Below are 13,135 nucleotides of genomic sequence, written 5' to 3'. Positions count from 1 at the left end.
GTAACTGAAAGCAGAATTAGACCCTAAGTGCCTTTAGTTGGCAAAAATGGTTCAGGTGAGCTGGTTAACTAAATTGTGTATAAAAATCCTACACCTTCTTGATTCCAGCCAGACTAGAACCAAGACTAGAAAATCCTTGGATACGCAGATTATATAACACAATTATACCTGCACACAGTGTGGGTGTACAGTAACTATTTAGTACTGTATAATCTATTATATAATCTAAAATTAATCAGTAGAACAAGAATTCCCAACAACGGTAACACTGTAATCTATTTCTACCAGGGTCCAGCAGCTCTGTTAAATATAAAGACTGATAACACTGTTTTCTTAGACTCAGATTCTCATACGGGTCCATTGTACCGCAGATATTGGTTTCCATTTTAGAATGTGTTACATGCGGCTAATCACCAAGTGCCACAATCTTCCCCTGGCTTTGGTGATAGTAGGATAACACGGCCCAGAGGGAAGCATGACATAAAAGCCAGAGAGAGGCAAGGCTGGATCAGTACAGAGGCAAGATGGCCAAGTTGATGCTTCTTACTGGTAAGTCCAGCTCTGTAACTTCTCTTATAGTGGCATGTACTTGGGGCAGCTAATCACTCCCACCACTCATGATAGAGCTAGTGCTGTTTTTAGTGCGCTCGCTCTATCAAAGTGAACACAAGCGTGTCTCCTCTAGCTGGGAATCACACTCGCAGCTCGAAGTGCAGACACACCCAAAATGACCTGAGGGCTTGGCTACACTTACAAATTTGCAGCGCTGCAGCAGGGTGTGAAAACACACCCTCTGCAGCTGCAAATAATGCGCGCTAAAGCGCCAGTGTAGTCAGCGCCCCAGCGCTGGGAGCCGCGCTCCCAGCGTCTGCCGCTCCCCAGGAGGAGGGAGGAGGACAGCGCTGGGAGAGGCTCTCCCCCCAGCGCTGGCGGCTGACTGCACGCTAGCGCAGCGCGCGCGCGCGCGCGCGCAGCAGCGCTTTGAAGTGCTAAGTGTAGCCACAGCCTCAGATGCAACAGGAGACAAGGTGAGTGAGGTAATATCTTTTATTGGACCAGCTGCTGTTAGAGAGAGAAAGAAGCTTTCCTTTCATAGAATATCAGGGTTGGAAGGGACCTCAGGAGGTCATCTAGTCCAACCCCCTGCTCAAAGCAGGACCAATCCCCAGACAGATTTTTGCCCCAGATCCCTAAATGGCCCCCTCAAGGCTTGAACTCACAAATCCTAGTCCTGAAGAAGAGCAACGTGTAAGCTCGGCTCTCTCACCAACAGCAGTTGGTCCAATAAACAATATTACTTCACCCATGTTGTCTCTCTAATAGCCAACACAGCTACAACACTGTATACTGAGATGCAAAGGACAACAGTTTGATAGGATTTTGAGAGAAGGCTCAGGTGTCTTTCCTGCAAAGTTAAAGTGGGGGATGGAGTAACCATAGGTGCCTAGCTAGCTGAGTTCCTGTGAAATGATTCATTTAATACTGCTGGGATTTTACTGTATTATTATGTGAGTAGTATATTGACCGCCCCCTAAATGACCAGGAGATTGGTGGAAGAGACAATGAGCATGATGTCATTGGAAGCACCTTAGCCAGAAGTCCTGCCTCACCTTGATGTCACAGGCAGTGACAATGCACTGGAAATGATGATGTCACCTGTCATGATGTTATGCCTTTCTGCCGTCTGCCCCTTTTGACACCTGACTAGCGTGACCAGGCAGCCCGACATTAGAGGGTTTGTCTTATCTACCTATACCCCCACCCTTCCGAGGAAAAAAAGTGTCCCAATTTTTCACACTGGCTATCTGGTCATCCCTGTCCCCCAACCAGAAGGCCTACCTGACCTGGGGAGGGAAACTCACATGATTTGAGGTATGGCCCAGAACCCCTGTATCAGGGAATGATAAGTAGCACTGCCCCTAGAATTTAAAAACAAGTGCAGCAAAAATTCTGAGCAAAGCTAAAATGTGAAAAGAGAGAGAGAGATGTTTTAAAAGACTTACAAAGAGACTAGTTAAAGGGAAATGGAAGTTTGTAAATATGTGTTAATTAAAAACACAGCAAGATGTTTTCCCACATGCATAATTGTCTATTGCAAGGGACAAAGAGGGAGGCAGTGTATCCTAGTGGATAGAGCACCAGCAAGGCATTCGAGAGACCTGGGTTCCATTCATAGCCCTGCTATGGCCTGCTGAGTGACCCTGAGCAAGTCACCTCCTCGCTCTGTGCTCTGATACTGACCACCTTCATAAAGCACTTTGAGCTCTATGGATGAAAAGTGTTTTATAAGAGCTAGGTATTAATAATAATGATACCTTATAATAATCTGTGATATGAGTTATATATATTTTATTAAACACTTGCTGTTAGAAAGCAAACATTAGAAAGCAAAAAATAAATACACTTCTTGATATTCCCATTGTTTTATATGCATTCCCAGTGTTGTTTACACAGCTGCTGAATTGTAAAATACTCTTCAAAAGACTCAAAAGTTGTCAATGAACCAAAAAGAGTTGTTTTCTTTACCACTCGCATACTTTAAAATGCACAGTAATGGGATACAGGAGATATTTTAGGTGCAGCCCTGATACCAGTCAAGTAGTTGCATATTCCCAGGTCTAATGTTGTAATTATTCTCTTTTTATTTAAAGGTTTGGCACTCCTGCTGAATGCACAGATAGGTATGAGGTTTTTTTATTCTGAAAACACATTATGATTTTTGTTTCCCCTTTGGGAAAAGAGGATATTTTAATATATTCTATATTCTTTTAGTTTACTCTTTCAGTTGCCTTTAGATAGATAGATAGATAGATAGATAGATAGATAGATAGATAGATAGATAGATTAGATAGATAGATCATACAATCAATGTATGACCTTTTTATCTATTTAAGTTAATGTATTTAACTTATTAAAGCATTATGTAAGGCTCATACTAGAACCTGGTTGGTAGTCAGCTTTGAATAAAACACTATAGTACTGAGTAGCTTTCTTTCTAAGGCAGATTAAGAAAAGGTATAAAAGAAACAGGTACCATTAACAAACTAAAGGGGCTTCCCCGAATCTCTGCAGGCTTCAGTAGTGTCCTATCAGGGATGAATGTGGCCTGTTATGTTGTAGAACAAGAAGAGGAATCCACCATTTAAATAAAAACAAATAAAATTGGCATTTTGCTAAGCCACTCAGCAGAAACAAGGTCAATCACAAATCCCAAACCAACACTCTTAATTTCTGACAAGCTCCTAGCTTGAAGGGTTTAATGAAAGAAAAGTAGAAGGAAGATGAAATCAAAACTTTTTCTCAGAGTCTCGATTCTCGTGTAAGGTTGAACACCCTCGTTTAGCCTGTGAGTAATGTCTTAGACTGCAAAGAAATTTCCCATCAGTCAATTTAGATAATCTGCAGCTAGGACTGTCTATCTTTATTTACTAAATTCTTAATACAATCTACCCCAGTGGCATTGTCTTTGAGTACAACATAAAATGATCATGGAAGATTTGCAACATACACTAAGGCCCAGTTGGTACTTCCTGTCTAGTATAGTGAAGAAGAACCCACTGCAATTTTTTGCAGGGTTGGGTTTTCTCATATTATTTTGTTCTGCTCTTCATGGCAACTCCCCTATGACATCTCCCCCTCTGCTCTTCAGGCTCTGCTTATCTGCTGACATGTTATTTCACCAACTGGGGCCAATATAGACCAGGCCTTGGGAAGTTCAAACCTGACAACATTGACCCATGCCTGTGTACTCACCTGATCTATGCCTTCGCTGGAATGTCCAACAATCAGATCACCACCATTGAATGGAATGATGTGACACTCTACAAATCCTTCAATGGCTTGAAAAACCAGTAGGTATCTAATATAAAGAGGAATCCCTTGTCTTGCTTCTTAGGGGCAAGTAAGTCACAGACCAGCTCTACAGTGGACAGCAATAATACCCACCCACAGATGTCCAGTGAAGTTCATGTAGCAACCTCCCTGTTCCAAAATGGTCCAAGTCTAGAGGACCATAGGCAACAAATCACTCTCCATATAGACAGAGAGAGCAGCATGATCAAGTGCAGATCAGTGACATTTCTAGCTCAGGCGCTGGTTGAGAGAATACAAAGAAAAGAAGCAGGCAGCAAAGATGAGAGTACATGTCAGCTCACAATTATCGAGCCACTGTGGATTTAAGGGTGGGCCTAAATCTAGTCTTCGTTTAGTCATCAGACCATATAACAAGGGAATAGAGCTTAAGACAGCAAATAGGTCACTCATTATTAAGAGTAGCAAGAGGGCAATCCTTTAAATTGGCCCTTCCTTTATGACTAGAAATGGGCTTAAATATTTTTACCTGTTGTGAAACTTTTTTTTTAAACCCTCCCTTTTCAGGAACGGACAACTGAAGACTCTCCTGGCTATTGGAGGCTGGAATTTCGGAACAGCACCGTAAGTCCAACCCATCCACTTCCTGTGGCGGCATCATGGTATTGCAAAGATAGATGGAAACAATCAGCAGCTTCCTCCACTGACTTTTTTCTCCTCTGCTTCCCTAGATTTAGTGCAATGGTTTCCACACCTCAAAACCGCCAGACCTTCATTAACTCTGTCATCACATTCCTGCGCCAGTATGAATTTGATGGACTAGACTTTGACTGGGAATACCCTGGCTCCAGAGGCAGCACAGCTCAGGACAAGGCTCTCTTCACCGTCCTGGTCCAGGTAAGGTGGAAATCAAATATTAGCTAATGAGAAGCCAGAAGGAAATTCACGTGGAATGACATTCAGGGTAAGGCACAGCAGATCAGAATCTCAGTGAACCAGATTCTGTGTTAATTCAGAAGAAACCTTGGATGAGTTAGATTTATTGATTTAAGACAAGGTACACATCTGCTTTTCATGAGGGAGACCACTGAGACAATCTCATTGCAGCACTCTCCACCACAATACAAATAACATATCCTCACCTGATGTTTCCATTAGCGGACTATCTGGTCCTTAGTGTAAGAGACTCCAACCAAAATAGCTGAAAGCACTGAGAGTCACAATTTCAGTATATTTGACAGTAACAAGGTTCCTTGTTGAAAGTTCCTAAGAGCAGACAAATGACTTTAATTCCATCCCTGTATGAAGCAGGCTTTCCTTTGGTTGCACTGGATGGGAGGGTCTCAAGAACTCAAACTAGTGACAGAAAGGGGGTTGTAAGCTGTTTAAGCATTCCTCTGTTCAGAACTCTGAAGGCCATGAGGACTCCGCCTTGGTGGTAGTAGGGAGTCACTAACTTTTCCCTTGCCATCTCCTAGGAAATGCTGGAAGCCTTTGAGCAGGAAGCAAAGCAGATTAACAAACCCAGGCTCCTGGTGACTGCTGCTGTGGCTGCTGGGCTCTCTAACATTGAGTCAGGCTACCAGATTCCTCAGCTCGGCCAGTGAGTACCACATTCTCAAATGGCTGGGTTGTCTCCTTTTTAAATCTTCTTTAAAAAACATCTGATAAAGGCAAATACCCATCCTATTGCTGCTACCAAGGAGGGGTAAGTAGGTCAGAACTTGGCCTCTGACTTAGTCATTACCAACACTTGGATACTGTTATGGGGACAGTTCCACTTCAGAAGATAAATTGACATCCTAGACATCGGCACAAGGATCTGATGTTCAGATGTTGAATAGCAGGGCAAGTCATTAGGTCACCCCTGTTCTGGTATGTGCACTGAGCCTATGAAGGGTTTCTTCGGAGCACACAACTGCACCTACCACCTAGTTTTAAGCACTCATTGGCACGATGGGTTAAATCCTCATCCCATCCTAAGGGCACACAAGACCCAAAGAGGAGTAGAACCACTGTGCAGGAGAAGAGGAGTAGGCTGTGGAGAAGCCATGCATGCAGGAAGTGGGAGCATGACCAGTGGCACCACTGTGGAGCCAGCACTAACAGGACAATGAACCATTGGGTGGGTTAAAAAGGATTGGAGATAGATGTATGTAATGATCCCCACAGGTATCTGGACTACTTCCATGTGATGACATATGACTTCCATGGCTCCTGGGAAGGATATACTGGAGAAAATAGCCCTCTCTACAAAGGCCCGGCTGACACTGGTAGCAATGTCTACTTCAATGTTGTAAGTATATCTTGAAAGCTTAGGGCCAGGGTCCTTTCAGCCTGTAATGACATCAGTCTTTACAATTGCAGAGATGTAAGAATTAACATTGCAGTCTGCAATTCCTTGGAGAGACTAACTTGTTTGTTGCTATAGGACTATGCCATGAATTACTGGAAGAACAACGGTGCCCCAGCTGAGAAGCTCATTGTTGGATTCCCAACCTACGGACACACCTTCATCCTGAGCAACCCATCCAACACTGCTGTCGGCGCTTCAACCTCAGGACCGGGGCCTGCTGGACCTTACACAAGACAATCTGGGTTTTGGGCTTACTACGAGGCACGTGTGCTCGCTCATCTCACACAAATATTAAATCACTAATACTCATGGAGAACTGTTAGCCAGTGAGTCATAGGCTGAAATGAATTCTAACAAAAGATCCTGTTGACTAATTGCAACTAGCTAAATAATTCATAAAAAATTACAAGTTGTTCATGGACAAAGAGAAGAGAAACAAGGATCTAGATTCACAGAATACCTTATTTTTAGTGATTTATTCTACCTGATTTAAAAATGGACTATATTATTCTAGCTAATTTCAGCGGAATATGTCAGAAACAGAATAAAATGCACCCTCATCCTTGTACACCATTAATGCCTTATTAGACACAATGGGTAAATTAACTGATTATTAATTACTGAGTCCACCAGGTAAAGCAATCAGGGAGCCTACTCTAATTCTTTTCCCTGCAGTGTGTCTAATTGGCATTATTTAAATTAATTTAAATGAAGCTGATTAAGGAGTACAAATCCTTAGAGACGATACTTAGGGTCATAATTAATGAGTAAGTCAAAGAAATTGTCACAGTTTGGACTTGTTCTTTTTTACAGGACACTTGTTAAAATTCTCACTTCTACTTTGCTTAGATCTGCACTTTCCTGAAGAATGGAGCCACCCAGGCGTGGGATACCCCTCAGGATGTCCCCTATGCCTACAAGGGCAACGAGTGGCTTGGCTATGACAACATCAAGAGCTTCAACATCAAGGTATGGTGAGACCTTCTGGTGTAACTAGTGCCAGGCGAGGCTTCCACTCAGCATTAGCATCTGGGCTGATTTTAGCTTCTTTCCTGGCACTTAACAGGCTCAGTGGCTGATGAAGAATAACTTTGGAGGCGCTATGGTTTGGTCTCTGGACCTGGATGACTTCACTGGCACGTTCTGCAACCAGGGCAAATACCCTCTGATCAACACTCTGAAGACCGCTCTTGGACTGCAGAGCACTAGTGAGTGACTCCAGCAGGACGGGCTCCCAGAATTAACTCCCTGGTCACCCATAGAGATGAGAATCTGCATGCTAGCAGGGGTGTATAATATTGCTTTCGGCCTGATTCAATGTATCCCTGAATAACCACTCTCTCAATTGTAATAAGATATAGACAAAAACAACAAGGAGTCTGGTGGTACCTTAAAGACTAACAGATTTATTTGGGCATAAGCTTTCATGGGTAAAAAACCTCACTTCTTCAGATGCATCCACAACTCCTTATTTTAGAACATTTCTACCCTTTCCCCTTTGCGGGAATGTCATAGAGTTAGGTGCAAAGTCAGATGGTAAGTGACACAGGGGACTAACTCCTCAGCTTTTCATCTCCTTGAGACTTAGCTCAATCCACGTCATGATTAATGATATGAAAAAATGGCTTTCAGTCTTCTGAGGTGCGGTCACAAGGCAAAAACAGTTCACGGTTCAGTACGATTGATAGTATCTGCCCGCGATTAGACAGGGGCTGGAACAGCAGGATTGAGACTGAGCTCTACTAACAGAGGATGATGTAGGAGTGGGGAAGGCAGAGCTGCTGCAGATCAGGAGTGAATACACCTAAACTTTGGGATGCTTTGGGAAGCTGAAACTGGATCCAAATCTGAACGTAATGGTTTAGTTTCCTGTTTATAATGAAGCAATCAGAAGCCCAGATCTGATTTTAACCTAACTTCAGCAAATGTGAATTCAGGAACTAAAATGTGTTTCTTGGGACTCCTTCGCTGCTGAAATGGTGAGGCCATGAGAATGGGTGGGTAGATAGATAGCTCATCCTGAATGAAGTGTAAACCTGGCCCATTTCATGGTAGAATCATCGTGGGATCCTAATGATCTGCTTTTATTTCAGGCTGCACCGCCCCTGCTCAGCCCATTTCTCCAATCACAGAAGCTCCCAGTAGCGGAAGTGGAAGTGGAAGCGGGAGTGGCAGTTCCGGTAGCAACCCCAGCAGCGGTTCAGGCAGCAGCCCAAGCAGCTCTGGTGGCACTGGCTTCTGTGCTAGCAAGGCCAGTGGCCTCTACCCAGATCCATCTAACAGTAACAGCTTCTACCACTGCGTGAATGGGAAAACCTACCTGCAAAATTGCCAGGCTGGCCTGGTCTTCGACTCCAGCTGCTCCTGCTGCAACTGGGCATGAACCGATCAGGTTATCATAACTAACTAACTATCCTAATCTGACCAAAATTCCACAAATTCATTATGATGAAATAAAGCATTCAGCAAAAACAATAGCCGCACCCTCTGTGGTTTGTTAACTCCTCTAGCACTTCCAGTGCTTCCATAGTGCTATGTGGTCTGGTTGAAGTTACACCTGACACAAGGATGGTTACGAACCCAGCCGTGGGATCTCCACAGTCCCGGACATCAGGGGTATTTGGATCCCAGACCTAGTTCAGGAGCTGGACATCTCCTATATTTATTTATATGGCACCCAAAGTTGGGCTGGCGCTTTACAGGCAGGTAGACAGACAGCCACACCGAGGGCATGAAACTATTACAATAAAACGAAGTGGATCTCCCCTGCAAACACCTCCCTTGTCACTTGCCTTCCCTTTGCACATAGAGACCAGGGATGAAACACCTCTGACCAACAGGTCTGGAAAGTCCTTCAGTTTGACCAAACATAAAATCGAAAGAAAATTGCTGACTTCCTTTGCTGGTTGCATTCTTGCTGATAACATAACAAAACCAGCTCAGCATTACAACAGCTCAGAAGGGCTGCATTCATGAGCGAGACTGTTCAATCAAACAGTCCTATAAATTATTTATTATTATGTATAATAAAAGCACATATAGAGGGATATAAATTTACATCACAGGGCGATGCATTTGTAGACTTACAATCATGTGACTAGGTTCCCATATCACTATGCAATGCTTTGAAAAGGGCTTTTAAAGGTACTGTGCAACTGAGCTGCATCAACACTGTAACCTGGTAAGACAAGATTAATGAGAGCAGACAAGGATCAGTAGCGAGGAAAAAAAACCCAGTTCCTGCCTGGGATGAAAAAGTCAATAACTGGAGACAAAGAGAAAGAGGCTGTGACATACCAAGGTACAATGCAGACTAATGAGTAGCTGTGTCACCCCTGCCCTGCAACCTTGGGTGCTTTACAATGCCTTGCTGAAGTAACTCCCACCTGGGCCTCTCATAAACAGCCTTCCAGCATGCAAGCCACACCCTGATAGTCTTGTGTGTAACAGCAGCCTGCCAGCCACACTTGGACTACACTTTGGCTCTCACCAGCCTTAGTTCTACTGCAGGGTGACCCCAACACAACACCAGTCGCAGATCTCCCCCCAGAAACATGTGTCCTGCACGGCCCAGCCATCTCCTAGACAATACAAATATGGAATAATACGCCAGCTTATCTGAAATACTTCTTCAGATACTTCCATTTAAACACACTGGATTAGATAAAACAGTAAAACAAGTTTATTAACTACCGAGGGATAGATTTGAAGTGAGCACAAGCGATGAGGCATAAAAATCAGAAATAGTTAAAAGAAAAATAAAAATAAAATGCTTACTAATGCCTAGCTTAACAAATTTTATCAGATTCAAGCAAAGTTTCTCACCACATGCTTTCAGCGGTCTTACTGACCAAACTCTCCAGTCAGGGCCCCTCCCCGAGTGTCCAACATATGCTTCTTTTGCTTCTTCAGGTGCAGTGAATGCAATGGGCTGGAAGAGATAGGGAGGTGCCTTGGGGTGTTTGCCCCTCCTTTTTATTATTTCAGTGCCCTTCTTGAAAAACATTTCCAGCTGGGCACTTAGAGACAGAGTCTGTGTGGAAGGATGTTCCCTACTGGTTTTTTTCACCTGTTTGAACTTCCGTTGTCTTCCCTTCCTGCTTGATGACCTGCTTGATTTACATTTACTTCTTAAATGTAAATTAAGCAGAGCACACATTCCTTTGTGTAGGACAGACCTGTTTGCCATCTTCTGTTTGGGCAAGGCTGTGGGGTTCAGAACATAAGAGAAATTTTATAACTTCACATACAATGTTGCCACACATATTTTACCAGGACAATAATGATCAGCAAATTATGAGTTTTCAAATGATCCCTTAAAAGGCATACTTTGTACAAAGATTATTACAATACTGTGTTGGGTATGAATACAGTGGTGTATGCTGTCACAGAGACCTAGAATCTAAACAAAGTTAAATTATTACTGTGCATTCCCTGAATGTTGTCTCTTCAGTAAATATTCTCACAGGCCCTGACACACTCCTGAGTCCTGCAGAAGGGGCAGTAAAGCCAGTCACAGTCCCTACATAGGCTGCCCCTTCTGAGACCCTTTTCTAGTCCCGAGTGTACCCCTTTCAAATGACAAGTCTATGCTTCCACTTCTTTTTGGGGTGAGACCCCTTGATTCAGCCACTCTCCAGGTGGGTATCCAGGTTACATCTGCTAGTTGCCAAATATATTCCCAACAGACTCAACAGGCTTGGCACCTGCAAGAGTTTCCTTTCAGGAGCCTGGGAACAGTAATAGTTTTCGATGACAAATTAGCAGCTCGTTCAAAACCAAGTATGATTTATTGGCCAAAAGGTGCAAAGCTCTCAGAAATAGATTGAAAACAAGCTAGATGCTTATTGTGTTACCTATACTTGGCGTTCCCCTCAAACCTCTAGGGAGGCATCACTTAGGCTTGGTGCCCCCTGTTTTCTTGGGAGCCAAGTTACTGCCTGCTTGCTGCAGACTCTGACTCTCCATCAGAGCTATCTCAGTCTGCAAGAGCTGGCAACTTCCCCCTCCCTTTCTACAGGGCAGATTGGTATCTTTTGAGCTCCAGCTTCTGAGCCCTGGCAAAACAGCTATGATATAACCAGGGTTGGGGCCCAGAAGTTGCCTCTTAAAAACTATTCACCTGGTGATTGTGCTTGAGTGTTTGTTGGGATGCTCCTTTTCTAGCCCACTGTGTTGCCTTTCCTGCTTGGTCTCTTTAACCAGCTCCCCTTTTGATCTCACTCCAGAGAGCGAGTAACCCCCGCCCCTCCCAGACAAATACACCGACACCTGCACAATATTCATAAACCATCCGACAGATATTTCCCAGTTCTCCACAAAGCTCAAAGAAGCTTTCATCGTCGGAAGTAAAAAAGAACAGAAGGATTTTCTGGGCACAAAGAGATCGATTGGCCCAATGAGCAACTCCCCTTTTCTCACTCCCATATCCCTGCTTTCTCACCTTTCGTCCCTTTTCTTTCCATAATAGTACCCAATATTTAAATACACTTATAGCCACAGCCTTGGTCCGCCCCTCTTGCTGGGAAGAATTTGTACCCAAATTCCAGTTTCACTCGTATTTTTCTAAGTCTTCACTCTCTCGGCCTCTCGTTTCTTTTAGCATTTAAGCTATGTCTACACGAGGAGCAAAGGTGTGATTCCCCTCCCCTCTTCATCAAGCTAGCCTGACTATTAATAGCAGTGTGTCCTTAGTAGCAGCAGTAGCACAGCTGAGCTGTGCCAAGTACACAAACCCGCATGACACAGGTGGGTACTCAGCTGCCAACCCCGGAGCTACTGGGGCTACACTGATGTTTATACTCAGGCTAGCACTAATATGTGTACATGAGCAGTGTCATCACACCCCTTACTCGTACTGTAGATGTAGCCTTAGAGTCAGTTTTAGCATTATGAAATACCTTGTTATGTATTATTTGTGTCACTGTAATACCCAGAGACACCATCAGAGATGAGGGCCTCATTGCACTGGGTGCTGTATATACACAGAGTAAGAGACAGATCCTGCCCCAGAGAGCTTACAATCTAAAAGGGCAAGAGAGAGAAAGTGAGTCATGTACAGAGGGAGGTGAAGTGACTTGCCCAAGTCACAGATGCCGGTCAGTGGCAGAGTTGGGAATAGAATCCATGGACCATGAGGCCGCTCTCGCTTTTTCTTGGCTTTCATTAGGGGAAGCCTTTTTCTCCTTTACTGAGCAAATGTACACGGCTTCAAATGTCCACTTTTTAAAATAGACAGCAACGATCTTGTGCAGTGTTTGGTCCCATTCACGGAGGCTGAATTCCTGCGAAAAGGAGCCCCGGCACAAGGTTTATGCATCACTGCAATCCTCAAAATAGGGCTTAAGTGGGGCTTGTCAGAGGCCTTTCGCTGTCCTTCTGCACAGGAGTGAATTTTACACGGGGAGCACTTCACCGGCACTGGTAAAATACTTCCTCAATAGTAAAGCACTGTGTGGAATTTTCCTTAGCTGTGTGGGACCTTCGATTAATGGGTACTAGGAAGCTGTAATGCCTGAGCTCGGGGTTCGGGCACTGCTGTAACAACGTCCGTGCTTTGTGGATTTGCACATTTGCTTTAAAGCCCCAATGTGACTAACTGCATCTTCTTTAAGAGCGGTGGGGTCTCCTCAAGCAATCTGCCTGCATTACTGTAATATCCAAGTGCCTCACAACCTTTAATGTAGCTAGCCTCACAACACCCCCGTGAGGCAGGTTGGGGCTATTGTCCCTGTTTTATAGATGGGAAACTGAGGCACAGAGAGGTTAAATGATTTGCCCCAGATCATACAAGAAGCCTGTGGTGGAGCAGAAATTGAACCCAGCTCTCCCAAGACCCAAGCTAGCATCCTCACCAAGCTCACACTAAACCACTGAACCTCCAGCTATGCAATGCCAATATACCACATATGTCATGGTAGCGGACTGCACGTTGGTCACATTCATGACATTATCTCCAAGGACATGCAG

The 13,135-nt window shown here is 44.1% G+C and overlaps 1 protein-coding gene across 2 annotated transcripts; it reads left to right on the top strand.

The window, feature by feature from the left end:
* The first annotated feature begins 1,645 nt into the window (after positions 1-1,645).
* LOC120405077 (acidic mammalian chitinase-like) lies at positions 1,646-8,629 on the top strand. Of its 2 annotated transcripts, none has more exons than XM_039538321.1 (11): positions 1,646-1,735; positions 2,652-2,681; positions 3,650-3,851; positions 4,378-4,434; positions 4,542-4,707; positions 5,289-5,413; positions 5,983-6,106; positions 6,242-6,427; positions 7,016-7,135; positions 7,233-7,374; positions 8,260-8,629. In XM_039538321.1, exons 3-11 carry the CDS (start codon positions 3,775-3,777, stop codon positions 8,547-8,549), a joined length of 1,287 nt encoding a protein of 428 aa, XP_039394255.1. In that variant the 5' UTR covers positions 1,646-1,735; positions 2,652-2,681; positions 3,650-3,774; the 3' UTR covers positions 8,550-8,629. The 2 variants fall into 2 exon arrangements, with proteins under 2 accessions (XP_039394255.1, XP_039394256.1); XM_039538322.1 differs by lacking the exon at positions 1,646-1,735 and adding an exon at positions 1,752-1,872.
* The last annotated feature ends 4,506 nt before the right edge of the window (positions 8,630-13,135 follow it).

This window comes from Mauremys reevesii, linkage group 4, assembly GCF_016161935.1.
Source record: "Mauremys reevesii isolate NIE-2019 linkage group 4, ASM1616193v1, whole genome shotgun sequence".
Classification (NCBI taxonomy): domain Eukaryota; kingdom Metazoa; phylum Chordata; order Testudines; family Geoemydidae; genus Mauremys; species Mauremys reevesii.
This window is presented reverse-complemented; position numbering and strand designations above follow the sequence as displayed.